This window comes from Panthera uncia, chromosome C2 (genome assembly GCF_023721935.1).
Source record: "Panthera uncia isolate 11264 chromosome C2, Puncia_PCG_1.0, whole genome shotgun sequence".
Taxonomy (NCBI): Eukaryota; Metazoa; Chordata; class Mammalia; order Carnivora; family Felidae; genus Panthera; species Panthera uncia.
In genome coordinates, this window is record NC_064810.1 from 67024530 (window position 1) to 67040172 (window position 15643).

At 36.2% G+C, this 15643-nt stretch overlaps 1 protein-coding gene across 1 annotated transcript in view; it reads left to right on the forward strand.

The window, feature by feature from the left end:
• The window catches only part of SLC49A4 (solute carrier family 49 member 4), an 85618-nt gene that overhangs the window by 31097 nt on the left and 38878 nt on the right, over positions 1 to 15643 (forward strand). The window contains exons 4-5 of the mRNA XM_049628302.1: positions 1800 to 1929; positions 11088 to 11196. Of these exons, the coding sequence (XP_049484259.1) occupies positions 1800 to 1929; positions 11088 to 11196 (239 nt within the window). The remainder of the gene's footprint in view (positions 1 to 1799; positions 1930 to 11087; positions 11197 to 15643) is intronic.

Here is a 15643-nt window from a genome sequence, read left to right on the forward strand (position 1 = left end):
TTACAAAGACCACACATATGGTATGATTCCATTTATATGAGATGTCCATTATACTCAAATCCGTAGAAACTGGAAGGTAAACGAGTGATTGCCTAGGGCTGGGAGATTTGGGAATGGGGAATGGATACAGAGTTTCTTTGGGGGATGATGAAAAGGTTCTAAAATTGATTGTGGTGATGGTTACACAATTCTGTGAATATACTAAAAAATGTATCTCTGGGGGCGCCTGGGTGGCTCAGTCGGTTGAGCCACTGACTTCGGCTCAGGCCATGATCTCGCAGTCCATGAGTTCGAGCCCCGCATCAGGCTCTGTGCTGACAGCTCAGAGCCTGGAGCCTGCTTCAGATTCTGTGTCTCCCTCTCTCTGACCCTCCCCCGTTCATGCTCTGTCTCTCTCTGTCTCAAAAATAAATAAACGTTAAAAAGTGTATCTCTGAAGCTCTTTGCAAAAATGCCAACAAAAAGATGGGTCAAAAATGTCAATAGAATGTGAACAAGGCAATCCCAGAAGAAGAAATACTAATGGCCAATAAGTGTGTAGAAGATGCTCATTCATTGTTGTTAATTAAAAGATCTGCAAATTAAAACAATTCATTATCTTCTTATTGCTCCTCAGTCTAACAGAGAACAAAGACATCTTCTATGGTTAAATGCCTTATAGGAATATTGTACCTTTTGCTCAGAATATAATAGCCCTAGAATCATAAGTATCCAACTGAAAAGACTCTAGAAATCACTTAGTCCAGTCCCTTTATTGACCACAAAGAATAAAGAATTCATCCAAATTACGTTAATTAATGGTACAGGCAGGTCTCTATTCCAAGTTTCTTAACTTTTCTATTTGAGTCTTGCTTTTCTACTAAATTGGACATAATAGAAGCTGGGATTTACATGTGCCAAAACTCTGGAGGGAATGATCAGGACTCCAAGGAACTTTTCCTTGTTAATAGTGCCAAACTAACATTGTTTGGATGTTCGTTTTACTTCTAGTTGCTTAATATTCTATATTAGCGAGTCTTTTTATTAAGTTTTGCTCTCTTATTTTTGGATGCTTTCCTGTTTTGTTCAAATTCCCCATACAGCCTATAAATTCAGTCTTTCCTAAACTGTGCTTCAGAATATCCAGTCATTGATCAAATAAACCAATTAAACTGATTGGATGGCCCATCAGTTAGGCATCTGACTTTGGCTCAGGTCATGACCTCACAGTTAGTGAGTTCTAGCCCTGCATCAGGCTCTACAGTGACAGTGTGGAGCCTGCCTGGGATTTTCTCTCTCTGTCCCACCCCCACTTGTTCTTTCTCTCTCTCTCTCTCTCTCTCTTTCTCTCTCTCTCTCTCTCTCTCTCTCTCTCTCTCAAAAATAAAGAACCTTAAAAAAAACAAAAAACAAAACCCTTCTCCTAGCCTGTTCCTACAATTTCTGTATCATATACTTTCTTTCTGATTACAGTACTTATTAATCAACCTAGATCTGTTTCAAAGGCTTATAGTACAGTACTGTTGATTTTTTATGTTTTCTCCATAGAATAATATTTGTTTACTGTCTCAATCTTTTCATCTATGTGGTATACCATTGTATGACTTCTTACCTGACTTTCCACGGGCTAAAATTTATATCTTTACATATCTATTTTTTTTCCACAAGACTGAACTATCTTGGCTAGATACTGTATTTTGGTTATCTTTTTATGCATAGAGCTTAGTTGATGATTTGTTAGATAAGTAAATACTTGAAACATTGAACTTTTTATGTTATCTGGTTAACATTTTATTCTTTTTTTTCTTCCCTACCCCCAGAATTTGGAGTTGTCTGCTTACTATTTTCTGCAACACTAGCTTATTTCCCACCCCGGCCTCCACTTCCTCCCAGTGTTGCTGCAGCTAGCCAGCGACTGAGTTATCGGCGGAGCTTTTGTAGATTATTAAGGTAAATATACTTTAAGTCACTGAGTGGTTTTGATCAGTACCTTCAAGATAATTTCACATTTGGTTAAGGTCATTTTGCAAGTTGATTGCAAATAATTGATAAAATACTGATTAAAACCTCTATAAGTTTTCTACATGCCACCAATGCTATTATTACTTAATCTTTTAAAAAATCAAACTTTTATTGAAATAATTTTCTTTTATAAGGAAATATCACATAATAGTATCTGTGGAATCATGGATTTTATGTGTTTATTATATTTTTCATAATATTTAAGTTTTTTGTTCATTATGTATTTCTTAGTTCACATTAAAATAAACAAGTACTAGTCAGTACAAAGTGAATAAAATATATAAGGTTTATTTACAGCTCCCCTAAAATTAATCATCTCATGCCGGGATCATACTTTTAAAACTTACTATTTTATTTTATTGATATAACTTAACTGTAATTTTATTAAACTCTACCCTTGAATGTTCAATTGCCCAGTACTAAATTTAATTCTTTGAATATATAGACTATCACTGGTGATTATGATTTGCAGTTGGGCTGCTAGAACTTATCTTTTGAATTTTTTTCTCAGTTTGTTGTGATGAGTTTTTATTGATTCATCAGCAACTCTCTGGTTGGTTCTTTCTCTTCTTTTTTTTCTGCCTCCTATCAGTGGTAAGTTCCTTGTGGCCAAGAACTGTGTCTTTATAGCCACTTTAGTAATATTGTCCAGTAGGAATGTAATGTGAGCCACATATGTAATTTTAAATTTTCTAATAGCCTCATTAAAAAAAGTAAAAGAAACCAGTAAAATTAATTTTAATAGCATATTTTATTTAACCCAGTATATCAGAAGTATTATTTTAATTTGTAATAAATATTCAAAATTATTGAGATTTTTTTATGTTCTTTTATTCGAACCAAAGTTTTGAAATCTAGTTGTATACTTTTACACTTAAAGCATATCACAATTCAGATGCTAGATTTTCATTAGAAATAGTCTGCATTGAAATTTCATTAAATTTAATTTCATTAAATTTTTTACTTGAAAAAGTTTTCATCGAGCAGTCTCGCACATTGCACTACTTATCTAAAGTTCAAAGTAACTTTGCAATATTTCAAATTTTGAATCAACACATCGTTGATATTTGAAAAATCTTATATTCTACAAGCAATTGTTGGGGCTTTAATGGAAGATCTTTTACTTCCATAAAATAGATATAAAATTTTTTTTCTTTATCATTTTTAACAAAATTATCATAGCTAACATAACAATTTCTTTTACCATCTCTCCATCTAAAAATTATTTTCTTTTTGGAGGAGCCAAGATGGCAGAACACCATGGAAGTTTTTTTAGCGTCTCACGTCCATGAAAGACAGCTAGATCAACACTAAAAATGGTTTTCTTTTTGTGCAGGAACCCAAACCGTTTTATAACTGGCCAAAGTTATAAGTCCGATCTGTTTTAAAAAACTGTTTTTTAATGTTTGTTGGACATTTAATTCTGGTTAACTAATTTTTTACTAAAAATTACTAATTTACTAAAATTTACTAATTCCAGTTAACTAATTTTTTTTATTCCTTTTTGACTGATGAAAAGGAGCTTCCTATAAAATTTACTCTGTATCTGTTGAACACGTCCCTTATTACTATCCACTTAATGGTCTTTAAATTTTTTTACACAGCATTCATTTTGCTCTGCTGCAACAGATTGCAGTTCCCATTCATTGTGAAATTTACAACATACTTTCTTATTTTTTTTCATAAGATATTCAAATAAAGTACAATGTTACCTCTATGTGGAACAAAAATACTGAGAACTGAGTCAGTTCACCGACACCAAGATCAGTGGTAGGTTGTAATACTAGAAACAACACATGCTACACCCACACATTACAATAAAAATCTTACCCGGTGCAGTTAAAGTGAAATGTAGTCCTACCAAAACAAAAATAAAGTTGTGATTAATGGGAAAGTACTTTTCACTGCTCCTGTTTTTTAAGTTTGGTTTAGGTTAATTACAATGAAATAAAATGAAAAATTCAGTTCCTCAGTTGCACTAGCCACATTTCATGTGTTCAATAGCCACATGTGGCTAGTGGCTACCAAGTTAGACAACATAGCCATGCAACATTGTTTTTCAAACTTTGGTTCACAGCCAACTAATTTAGTAGGTTGACCACCTTAAAAAAAAAAAAAAGAAAAGAAAAAGTAGAATGAAATTAGAATGGAAATATTATTGTATCACCTGTAGTAAGAATACATATTTTTTGTGAGACTTTTGTTTCAGAATCTATGTCTGTGTATGTGGGTAGATCACAAAATAATTTATTTCTTGCTTTGGAGTACAGAAAAAAGCTTTTAAAAACCGCAACTCCTGGCACCAAAGTGGCTCAGTTATTTAGGCACCCGACTCTTGATTTTGGCTCGAGTCATCATATCCTCGTTTGTGGGGTCGAGCCCCATGTCATGGCCTGTGCTGACAGTGCAGAGCCTGCTTGGGATTCTCTCTCTCCCTCCCCCTCCCCCACTCATGTGTTTTCTCTCTCTCTCTCTCAAGATAAATAAATAAACTTAAAAAAAGAAGCCATATATCTACAGGGGGGCCTGGTTGGCTCAGTCAGTAGAGCATCTAACTCGATCTCAGGGTTGTGAGTTCAAGCCCCACACTGGGCGTGGAGCCTACTTTAACAACAACAACAACAACAATAACAACAACAACAACAACAACAACAACAAAACACATGTCTACAGCACTTAGTATATTGCCTTACATGTAAGAGGCAAATTAAATATTAGTGAAATTGAATGGTGATCAGTGGCACATATTTGTAAAATAACAGTTTAAAATGATGGTTATTTTAAGTTTATTTATTTTGAGAAAGAGCATGAGCAGGGGAGGGCAGAGAGAGTGAGAGTGAGAATCCCAAGCAAGCTCTGCAACGTCAGTGCAGAGCCCGATATGGGGCTCGAACCCACAAACTGCAAGACCATGACCTGAGCAGAAACCAAGAGCCAGACATGAGCCAACCGACTGAGCCACCCAGGCACTCCTAAAATGATGGGGTTTTTAAATGCTATTTAAGTTTTTCTCCATACAACACCAGAGATTAGATAGCAATTAATAAGGCTGGAGAGGTAGCTTAGGCTATATTATGCCATACTAATAATTTGGATTAGTCTATAGAAAATGAGGGGTCACTGAAGGATTTTAAGCTAAGGAGTTAGGTAAAAAATTATTCTGACAAGGAAAAACAACCTAAAATTATCACTCTGGCCAAAGTATATACCCTGGATTTGCTTCTAATTACTCTACCATTGAGATCTTTATTCTCTGTTTGAACTATAAAGGATAAGATCTTTCCTCTCTATAAAAAACCCTTTTCACCAATACCTAACATTCCTTTGTTTCTTCCATTATGTGTCTGTTTATTCTGCAGGATTGCCTGCTTCTCCCTTTAGGCTCTCTAGGGTACTTCTTTGGACCTGCCATGCCCCATTCCCCTAGCCTATCAATGTAATTTTCTCTGGCCTTTCAAAGGACACTTGAAGTCATTACTTTCTGGATTAATCAGAATAACTAACTAGATTCTAATTCCCTTGTCTGGGGAAACAACAAAATCACTGGTTTGCTCCAAAGTTTTCACCACTGTTATTTATTTATTATCCACATGATTCCCACGTCTTACTATGTGTTTAACCTGTGTAACCTGAGTGAGCCTTCCTCTCCCTTTATACATTACTTTAATGTTTGATGATAGTGGTTGTTGTCTTTGCCTTTTAGACTTCAAGAGTGGAGAGCTGAGTTGACGTGTTTCTTCAGGGCACAGGAACGCATTTATTCATTCATTTATTTATTTGTTTATTTATTTATATTTCCCACTCCCATTTCCCTCCCCCTACCCAGGCTACCTCTCAAATGCATTTAATCTTTATTTTTCGTTTATTTAATTAATTAATTTTATTTTGTAATACGTGTTTTGTAGCATCTGTGTTTAATTTATCCAAATGATGGCATATTATGTATCTCAGTCTGAGTTTTTTTCACTAAATGATATATGGTTTTTTTAAATAACTTTTCATTTTTGGAAGTTGTAGTAATATACAAAGGTAGAATAGTATAACCCCCATATGTCCATAACCCAATGGGAACAGTCACTGATTTATACCCAATATTGTTTCTTCTGTAATCCACCCACTCCTCCACTTCTTGTATTATGAAGCAAATCCAAGATGACCAATCAGCCATAAACATTTCAATATGTGTAATATATGTTAGAAAGGTGGGGACTCTTTTAACACTAGTTTGCTAATATCAGATCAATGCTTAAATTTCCAACTGTCTCATAAGTGTTTTTTTAACAACTGGAGTCAGAATCCAAATTTGGTTCATGCATTGCACTTGGTTCAAATGCCTTATAACCTATAGGTTTCCTTTCTATCTCCCTTTTTTCCTTGTAATTCATTTATAGAAGAGCCAGCTCTTTTGTCCCCAAGGTCTGGATTTTGTTGATTGCCTCCTTGTGATAGAGTTTGCCATGTTCCTCTGTCCTTTGTATTTTCTATAAATTGTTAGAGCTGTGTTATGATTTGGAGTTTTATTTGGTTTTACAAGACTAGTTCACAGGTGATGCTACTTTTTTCCATCAGGAGGCACATGATGTCTGTCTGGATAGCTCTCATTTTGTGATATTAGCACTCCATTTTCTTTTCGTTTTTTTTTTTTTTTTTTTTTTTTAATGTTTATTTTCAAGAGAGAGAGAGAGACAGCATAAGCAGAGGAGGGGCAGAGAGAGAGGAAGACACAGAATCTGAAGCAGGCTCCAGGCTCTGAGCTGTCAGCACAGAGCCCGATGAAGGGCTTGAACTCATGACCCGTGAGATCATGACCTGAAGCCAAAGTCAGACACTTAACCAACTGAGCCACCCAGGTGCCCCAGCACTCCATTTTCAAGATGCATCCCTATTGCTGTGTTTTTTGTGGGTTTTTTTTGTACTCTGTAGTATGAAACCTTCACATTTTATGTACCCCCTCTGGCTGTGTGTCCAGATTGCCTCCAATTCATTGTCACCACAAATACTGCAATGACATTCTAATATGAGTCACCATGGACCTGAGAATTTCCTTGGAAAATAGATTCCATGGGAAGATGGTGGGGTCTTAAGATATTTTAAGCTTGATTTGCCAAGTATTGCCAGAGTTTCCTAAAAAATGCCTCCCCTTAGCCATACCTCGATCAGCAGTGCCCATTTCCCTGCATGGCTACCAAACTTGGTATGATTCATCTTCCTAATTTTTGCCAGTCTAATAGATATGAACTAATATATCTTTTGTTTAATTTGCATTAATAAGTTAGAGACTCTCATGATATGATAGCTTGCCTTATGGGTTTCATCTACTATAAATTCCTCTTCATAGCTTCCCTCCATTTCCTAGTGGTAATTGTTTTCCTATCTTTTTCTTAACGATTTACATATTCTAGGTATAAGCTCCTTGTATATTAAAAAATTCCAAGTATCTATTCCCATTCTTTCACCTGCCTACAAATTTTATTGATGGACTCCTTAATTATCAACTTTCTGGTTTTATCTTTTACATTTAGGTATTCAACCCACCTAGAATCTACCTTAGTATGTGATGTTATCTAATGATGCAGGAGTTTTGGGGTTTTTTTCCCATAGAAGAAACTAGCACTACTTACTGAACAATTGTTAGCAGTTTGTTAGCCCTCTATTCTCCTCCATTGTGCTAGTTCTTGGACTATTCCCATACTACTTTTATTATGGCCCTGCAGCTTGTCTTTTTTTTTTTTTTAATGTTTATTTATTTTTGAGAGAGAGACTGAGTGCGAGTGGGGGAGGGGCAGAGAAAGAGGGAGGCACAGAATCTGAAGCAGGCTCACAGAGCCTGATGCGGGGCTCAAACCCATGAACCATGAGATCATGACCTGTGCTGAAGTCAGATGCTTAACCAACTGAGCCACCCAGGCACCCTAGTTTATCTTGGTAGGATAAGGGCTTCCTTTTTCATATTTTTTAGAAGATAAGTTAGCTTTCCAAGGACTTTTTTTCTTCCATATAAACTTTAGAGCATGTTTCTTAAGTTTCTAAAAAAATTCAACTGGAACTTTAATAATGATTACATTAAATTTATAGATTAATTTGGGATCAGTTGACAGTATGGATCATCTCTCCATCTATTTAGATCATTTTCTATGCCCTTAAAGGTTGCTTCCTCCTCCCCTCCCCCCCCCCCCCCCCCCAGAGATTTTGGACTTTCCTAGCTATTGTTAATAGTATGTAATTTTTATTACATTTTTAAAATTAAGCTTTTTATTTTTGAGATACTTACAGATTCACATGCAGTTGTAGGAAATAATACAGAAAGATAATGTGGGCTCTTTACCCAGTTTCCCCCAATGATACTATCTTACAAAACTGTTGATAGTCAAGATACAGAACATTTCCATCACCACAAGGATTCCTTTTTTTTGTCCTTTAGTAGCCATATCTACTTCTTAACCCCTGGCAAACACTGATCTCTTCTCCATTACTATAATGTCAGTTCAAGAATGTTATATAAATGGAATAATATAGTACATAAATTTTGCGATTGGTTTAAAAAATAGAGATGCAAACCAGGAAATGGACTCTTAACTGTAGGGAACAAATTGAGGGTTACTAGAGGGGGGTGGGGGGGGATGGGTTAAATGGGTGATGGGCATTAAGGAGGATACTTGTGATGAGCACTGGGTAGTGTATGTAAGTGATGAATCACTAAATCCTACACCTGAAACTAATATTGTATGTTAACTAACTAGAATTTAAAAAAAAAACAAAAACATAATTCTCTAGAGAGTCATCCAGGGTGTTTTGTGTATGAGTAGTTACTCCTCTTTATTACTGAGTAGTATTCCATGGTGTTGATGTACACAGTTTGTGTAACTGTTGACCTGTCAAAGGACATCTGGGTTGATTTTAGTGTTTTTGTTTGGTTGGTGTTTTTGGATATGATACATAAACATTTGTATATAGGTTTTTGCTGTGAACATAGGTTTTCATTTCTCTGGGGTAAATGCCTAGGAGTATAATTGCTGGATTGTATGGTAGTTGCATATTTAGTTTTTTTTTAAAACCCTGCCAGTCTATTTTCCAGAGTAGTTGTGCCATTTTTCTTTATCACAAGCAGTATACAAGTCATCTAGTTTTTGGGCATCTTCACCAGACTTTGGTGTTATCACTATGTTTTTGTTTTAACCATTTTGATAGGAATGTAGAAGTACAGTCTCTGCAGAGGGCACTTGGCATTATCGATTAAAGTTACAAATACACAGACTCTTTTGACATGGTAGTTGCACTTCTAGAAGTCAATTCTCCAACTGTACTAGTGCAGACGTGAAACGACTGTAAGAGCAAAGGAATAAATTTATATATATATATAATAAAAATATATATCTCTCTCAGTGGGAGCTGGTGAAATAAATTATATACCAACATAATGGAGTACTACCCAGCTCTAAGAAAGAGTAAGGAAGCTCTGTCTGTATTGACTGTGGAAGAGTTCTAAGACTTAATAAGTTAAAAAAGTAAAATTCAGGGGCACCTGGACAGCTCAGTCCGTTGGGCTCTCAATAATACATCTCTCAATAATAAATAGATGTTAAAAAATAAAAAATAAAGTAAAATTCAGCAAATGGTTGTAACATACTATCATTTATGTAAAAAGATTGGGGAAAGAATATATATATAATTGTGAATATATGTTAATATGTACATATATAAAATAACATATGTAGTACTATATATTTATGTACTAATGTATATACACACATATGTATATACATAGTCTTATATATTTTGAGATGTTTCTGAGAAATTGCCCAAGAAAGCAAGAACATTGGTAATTGTGGGAAGAGGGGAATGGGGTAAGAGGGACATGTTTTCCCCATATTTTTATACCTTTCTGGTTTTGAGCCATTTGCATTGTATTGCTTATTAAAATCTTTGATTAATACAAACTTAAAAAAATTTTTTTTAATGTTTATTTATTTTTGAGAGAAAGAGACAGAGTATGAGCTTGGGAGGGGCAGAGAGAGAGGGAGACATAGAATCCGAAGCAGGCTCCAGGCTCTGAGCTGTCAGCACAGAGCCCGATGCTGGGCTTGAACTCAACAAACCGCGAGATCATGACCTGAGCTAAAGTCAGACACTTAACTGACTAAGCCACCCAGACGCCCCAACAAACTTTAATATCAATAAAGCAAAAGTGAAAACTGCTCTCTGAAAATAATAAAACTAGCAAGTTATGTATTTTTAATCTTTGGTTTTTCTTCCCTCTACTCTGTTTATATAGAGAAATAGTAATTTAACCTATACCTACTCACTGTATGAAATAATGTTGATAACTCATCTGTATAATAAACTTTGACAATTTTAATATGAACAAAAAAGTGTTTTTTTTTTAATTTTTTTAACGTTTATTTATTACTGAGAGACAGAGCATGAGCATGAGCATCAGAGGTGTGGAGAAAGAGGGAGACACAGAATCTGAAGCAGGCTCCAGGCTGAGCTGTCAGCACATAGCCCGATGCGGGGCTGGAACTCACAAACCAGGAGATCATGACCTGAGCCGAAGTCAGACGCCTAACCAATTGTGCCACCCAGGTGCCCCACAAAAAAGATTATTTTTATGTAAACAAAAAATTTAAAGACCGTTGAATTTATTAACAAACTAATTATTAACAAACTGAATATTTTCTGTTTCTGATTCTGGTGTTCCAATTTCCAAATGACTTACATTTTTCATGAGTAAGAATTTAAATTCAGGGGCAGCTGGGTGGCTCTGTTGGTTGAGTGTCTAACTCTTGATTTTGGCTCAGGTCATGATCCCAGGGTCATAGGATCAAGCCCCATGTTGGGCTCCATGCTGAGCATGGAGCCTGTTTAGGATTCTCTCTCTTTTTCCATCTGCTCCTCTCCCTACCTTGTGCTGGCTCGCCCTCTCTCTCTGTCTCTGTCTCTGTCTCAAAAATAAATAAATAAATAAATAAATAAATAAATAAATAAATAAATAAATAAAGGCATGAAGAAAGTGATTCTACTTGCTTTAAAAAATTTTTAATTCACAATTTTGAATCTGTAATAGTATTTTCTTTTCTCATTTACAGCAATATGAGATTTTTGATGATTGCTTTAGCATATGCCATACCACTTGGTGTATTTGCTGGCTGGTCTGGAGTTCTGGACTTAATTTTAACACCAGTGCATGTCAGTCAAGTAAGTATTTCATTTCTTTATATGTTGGAGATATTTTTTAGTACATTTAAATTGTAAATATTGTCTGCGTGTTCTTGGTTTAAACTTCAAGGCCTGGGTAACCATTATCCAATACCATTGTTGCAAAAGCAAGATCCTAGGGAGCCTGGGTATCTAGTAAGTTAAGCGTCTGACTCTTGATCTTGGCTCAGGTCATGATCTCTCAATTCATGAGATCGAGCCCCATATTGGGCTCTGCACTGACAGCGTGGAGCCTGCTTGGAATTCTCTCTCTCCTTCTCTGTCTGTCCCTCCCTGGCTCGTGTTCATTCTCTCTCTCTTTTTCAAAAATAAATAAACTTAAAAAAAAAATCCTTTGAAATAGTTAAAAATAATATTGATTTTCTTCCTGGGTTTTGTTAACAGCCATGAATTTTACATTTATTTGGCTATTATTAATGATGCTAATAAACAGAAAAATAAAGAAGGAAAATCTTCCTTTGTTGACTCCATCCTAATCTTGCTTCATACTTTATAAAGAAGATTAAGACCCCATCATCAAATATATGGCTAATGTCGACATCTAATTTCTCACTTTCTCCCTAGTCTCAGAATAAGGGTACCTCATTTCTTTAAAAATAACCATGTACCTATGTAGGTTATTTTTGACCTATATTTTTGACCTATATGATTCAGGCCATGTATACCTTCTCCTTACTTCCAGACAGCATGGTAGAAAGGGGTAGAGAGATTTGGAGGGGCAAATGGAAGCAATCCAGCACGCTGGTGTGACTTTCTATTGTATGAATGAACAACAATTTTCCATTCTGCTTTTGATGAACATTTGGATTGTTTACAGTTTTTAACTGTCACAATCACAAACAATGCTGTATGAATGTTATCATACATGTTTCTTGATGCACCTCTATACACATTTCTGTTGGATATGTAGCTAGCAATAGAATTGTTGGTTATAGTATATTCCTGGTTTGATAGATGATGCCAAACTTCCCCAAAGTGGTTGTATGAGTTTATAGTTTTACCAGCAGGATATGAAATTTCTCATTGCTCCACATCTTTACCAACACTTGACAATGTTAATCTTTTTTTTTTTTAATGTTTGTTCATTTTTGAGAGATAACATAAGTGGGGGAAGGGCAGAGAGAGAGAGGGACAGAGAATCCTAAGCGGGCTCTGTGCTGACAGCAGAGAACCCAATGCGGGGCTCAAACTCATGTGAGATCATGACCTGACCCAAAGTCTGACATTTAACCAAATAAGCCACCCAGGTACCTGAGTCTCTAAAGTTAGAAATGCTGGGCGCCTGGGTGGCTCAGTCACTTGAGCGTCCGACTTCGCCTCAGGTTGTGATCTCACAGTTTGTGGGTTCAAGCCCCACATTGGGCTCTGTGCTGACAGCTCGGAGCCTGGAATCTGTTTCAGATTCTTGTACCACCCCCTCCCCCACACTTGTGCTCTGTGTCTCTCTCTCTCCCTCAAATATAAATAAACATTAAAATTTTTTTTTTAATTTTTTTAATGTTTGTTTATATTTGAGGGAGAGAGAGACAGAGTGCAAGCAGGGGAGGGGCAAAGAGAGAGGGAGACACAGAATATGAAGCAGGCTTCAGGCTCTGAGTCGTCAGCACAGAGCCCGACGCAGAGCTCGAACTCATGAACTGCAAGATCATGACCTGAGCTGAAGTCGGTCACTTAACTGACTGAGCCACCCAGGCGCCCCTAAAAAAAATTTTTTTAAGTTAGAAATGCTAATGGATATGCAGTTAAATGCCACTATAATGATATCTTTTTGTTTGATATTTGAATATCCTTTTTTGTGACACACCTGGTCAAGTCTCTTGCCCACCATTGGGCTGCCTTTTTCTTACTGATTGTAAAGAATAGAGCTATGCAGGGCACCTGGGCAGCTCACTCTTGATTTCAGCTCAGGTCATGATCTCATGGTCATGGGATCAAGCTATGTGCACATCAGGCTATGTGCTCATGGTGCGGAGCCTGCTTGCAAACTTCTCTCTCCCTCTCTCTCTGCCCCTCCCATGCACACACTCTCTCCCTCTTTCTCAAAATAAATAAACTTTTTTGTGAAAAAAAAAAAAGTACTAAAATATATTTTTAAAAAAGAGCTGTGCAGAAGGAGGCTCCCCAGAGCACTGTATGGGGTCCTCAGCACGTCTTAGACTGAGAAATGAACTGCACATGTAAACGGCAAAACCATTAGAGGCTTAACAGAAAGATTTCTGTGAGGTTGAAAGCAGAACGAATACAGTAGAGGGTAAGCAGTGCTGGGCTCTTAGAGTTCTAGCTCAACCAGAATGGTAATACCTCATTAACACCTTTTTAATACCTTGGGCTTCTGCTAAGACATAGAATCTAGGCCAAAATTTAAAATCAAGAACCATGTTCTAGGTAAGATAAGGCCTATTCTACTTAGACCCACAATACCCAAGGCCTAAAAACAAGCCCTGACAAAAATCTGCGGAGGAGACAATTTGGAGACTGAATCCTACCAAGTGAGGGGGTCTTGAGAAACATTTAGGTTTCTACTTATCTTCCTTAATAAAACACAAAATCAAGCCAACAGAAGTTCAAGGTGATCAGTTATTAATTGAACTGCCTACTAACACAAAAATCAACCATTTTAGAGAAAGATAAAAGGATCCAGAACCTTTATATTGTGTCATCCACAACATGTACCACACTGTTAAAAAAAATTAGACGGGGCGCCTGGGTGGCTCGGTCGGTTAAGCTTTGGCTCAAGTCATGATCTCACGGTTTGTGGGTTCAAGCCCCACGTCGGGCTCTGTGCTGACAGCTCAGAGCCTGGAGCCTGCTTCAGATTCTGTGTCTCTGTCTCTTTCTGCCCCTCCCCTGCTCATACTCTGGCTCCCTCTCTCTCTCTCTCTCTCTCTCTCTCTCAAAAATAAACATTAAAAAAATTTTTTTAAATAAAAAAAAAAATTAGGAAAATGTGGCCCATATTTACAAAAAGGAAGTACTGAATAGAAACCAACTCAAAGATAACCTACATGTTGGACAAAACAGAGACCATAATGCAAAAGAGTGAGAAAGAAAGAAATCTTTGCTTGCTCAAAGTTTATGAGCATATTCCCCTATGTTAACCTGTGGCACTGTATTGTCTGGTGCAGTAGCCACTAGCCAATCATAGCTATTTAATTTGGAATTTAAATTAGTTGGGATGAAATAAAGATAAAAATTCACTTCCTCAATGGCTACCTTCTGGCTACCTTTCAGGTGCTCAGTAGCCACTTGTGACTTGTGGCTGCCATATTTTGGACAGTGCAGATACAGAACATATCTGCCATCATAGAAAACACTGTCAGTGCTATTCTAGAAGTTTTATCATTAGTCCTGTCACATTTAAACCTAGAATTGAATTTTGTGCTCATTATAAGGTAGGCGTTAAGTTTCTTTTTTTTCCCCCCGTATAGGTATCCATTAACCTGGTATCAGTTTTTGAAAAGATTATGCTTTTCTTATTGTACTCTAGTGTCAACTTTGTCTTAATGAAGTGCCCTTATGTGCACAGATGTGTTTCTAAACTGTTTTTTCCCCTATAGTCTATTTGCCTGTCTTTGTGCCAATACCAAAGTGTCTCAAGTGTTTCAGTGTTATAATAAGTTTTGGTATTTCATAGAATAAATATGCCCCTTTATTGGGATTTTGACTAGAATTTTTTGAATCTAGAAGATCACTTTGAAAATTAAGGTCTTTGTAATACTGAGCCCTCCGAACCATGTTCATTGTATTTCTGTACATTTACTAAAGTCCTAATGTCTCTGAATGATGCTTTATAATTTTCTGCAAAGACATCTTCTATGTATTTGTTAGATTCAGTCCCAGGTATACGATATTTTCTGAGGCTATTGTAATTGTTATCTTTAAATTTTTTTCTTTTCTGGGGCACCTGGCTGGCTCAGTCAGTAAAGCATGTGACTCTTGGTCTTGGGGTTGTGAGTGTAAGCCCCACGATGGGCTTACTTAAAATTTTATTTTCTGTTGGCTGGTGTATAGAAGTATAGTTGACTTTTGCAAGGAATTGAAATATACCTGATCTTGTATCCAGCAGCCTTGTTAAACTCACTTACTTGTTTTAGTAATTCACCAACAGATACTTTGGCCTCTTTACATATCAGTTGTGACTAATGACAAGTAGATGGAGAAAAGTACATTTAATAAAATTTAACACTTGAGATAATCATATGATTTTTCTCTTTTAAATTTCTAATGTGGCAAATTACGTTTACTGATTATTAAATGTTAACCCACCTTGCATTCCTGTACCAAATCCTATTGTCAGTGACTTGTTACATTTTTTATATATCACTGGACTCATATGTTCATGTTTTACTTAAGACTGTTTACATTTATGCTCATGAATGAGATTGGACTATAATTTTCTTTTCTTTTTCTGTCCTTTAAGTTTTGG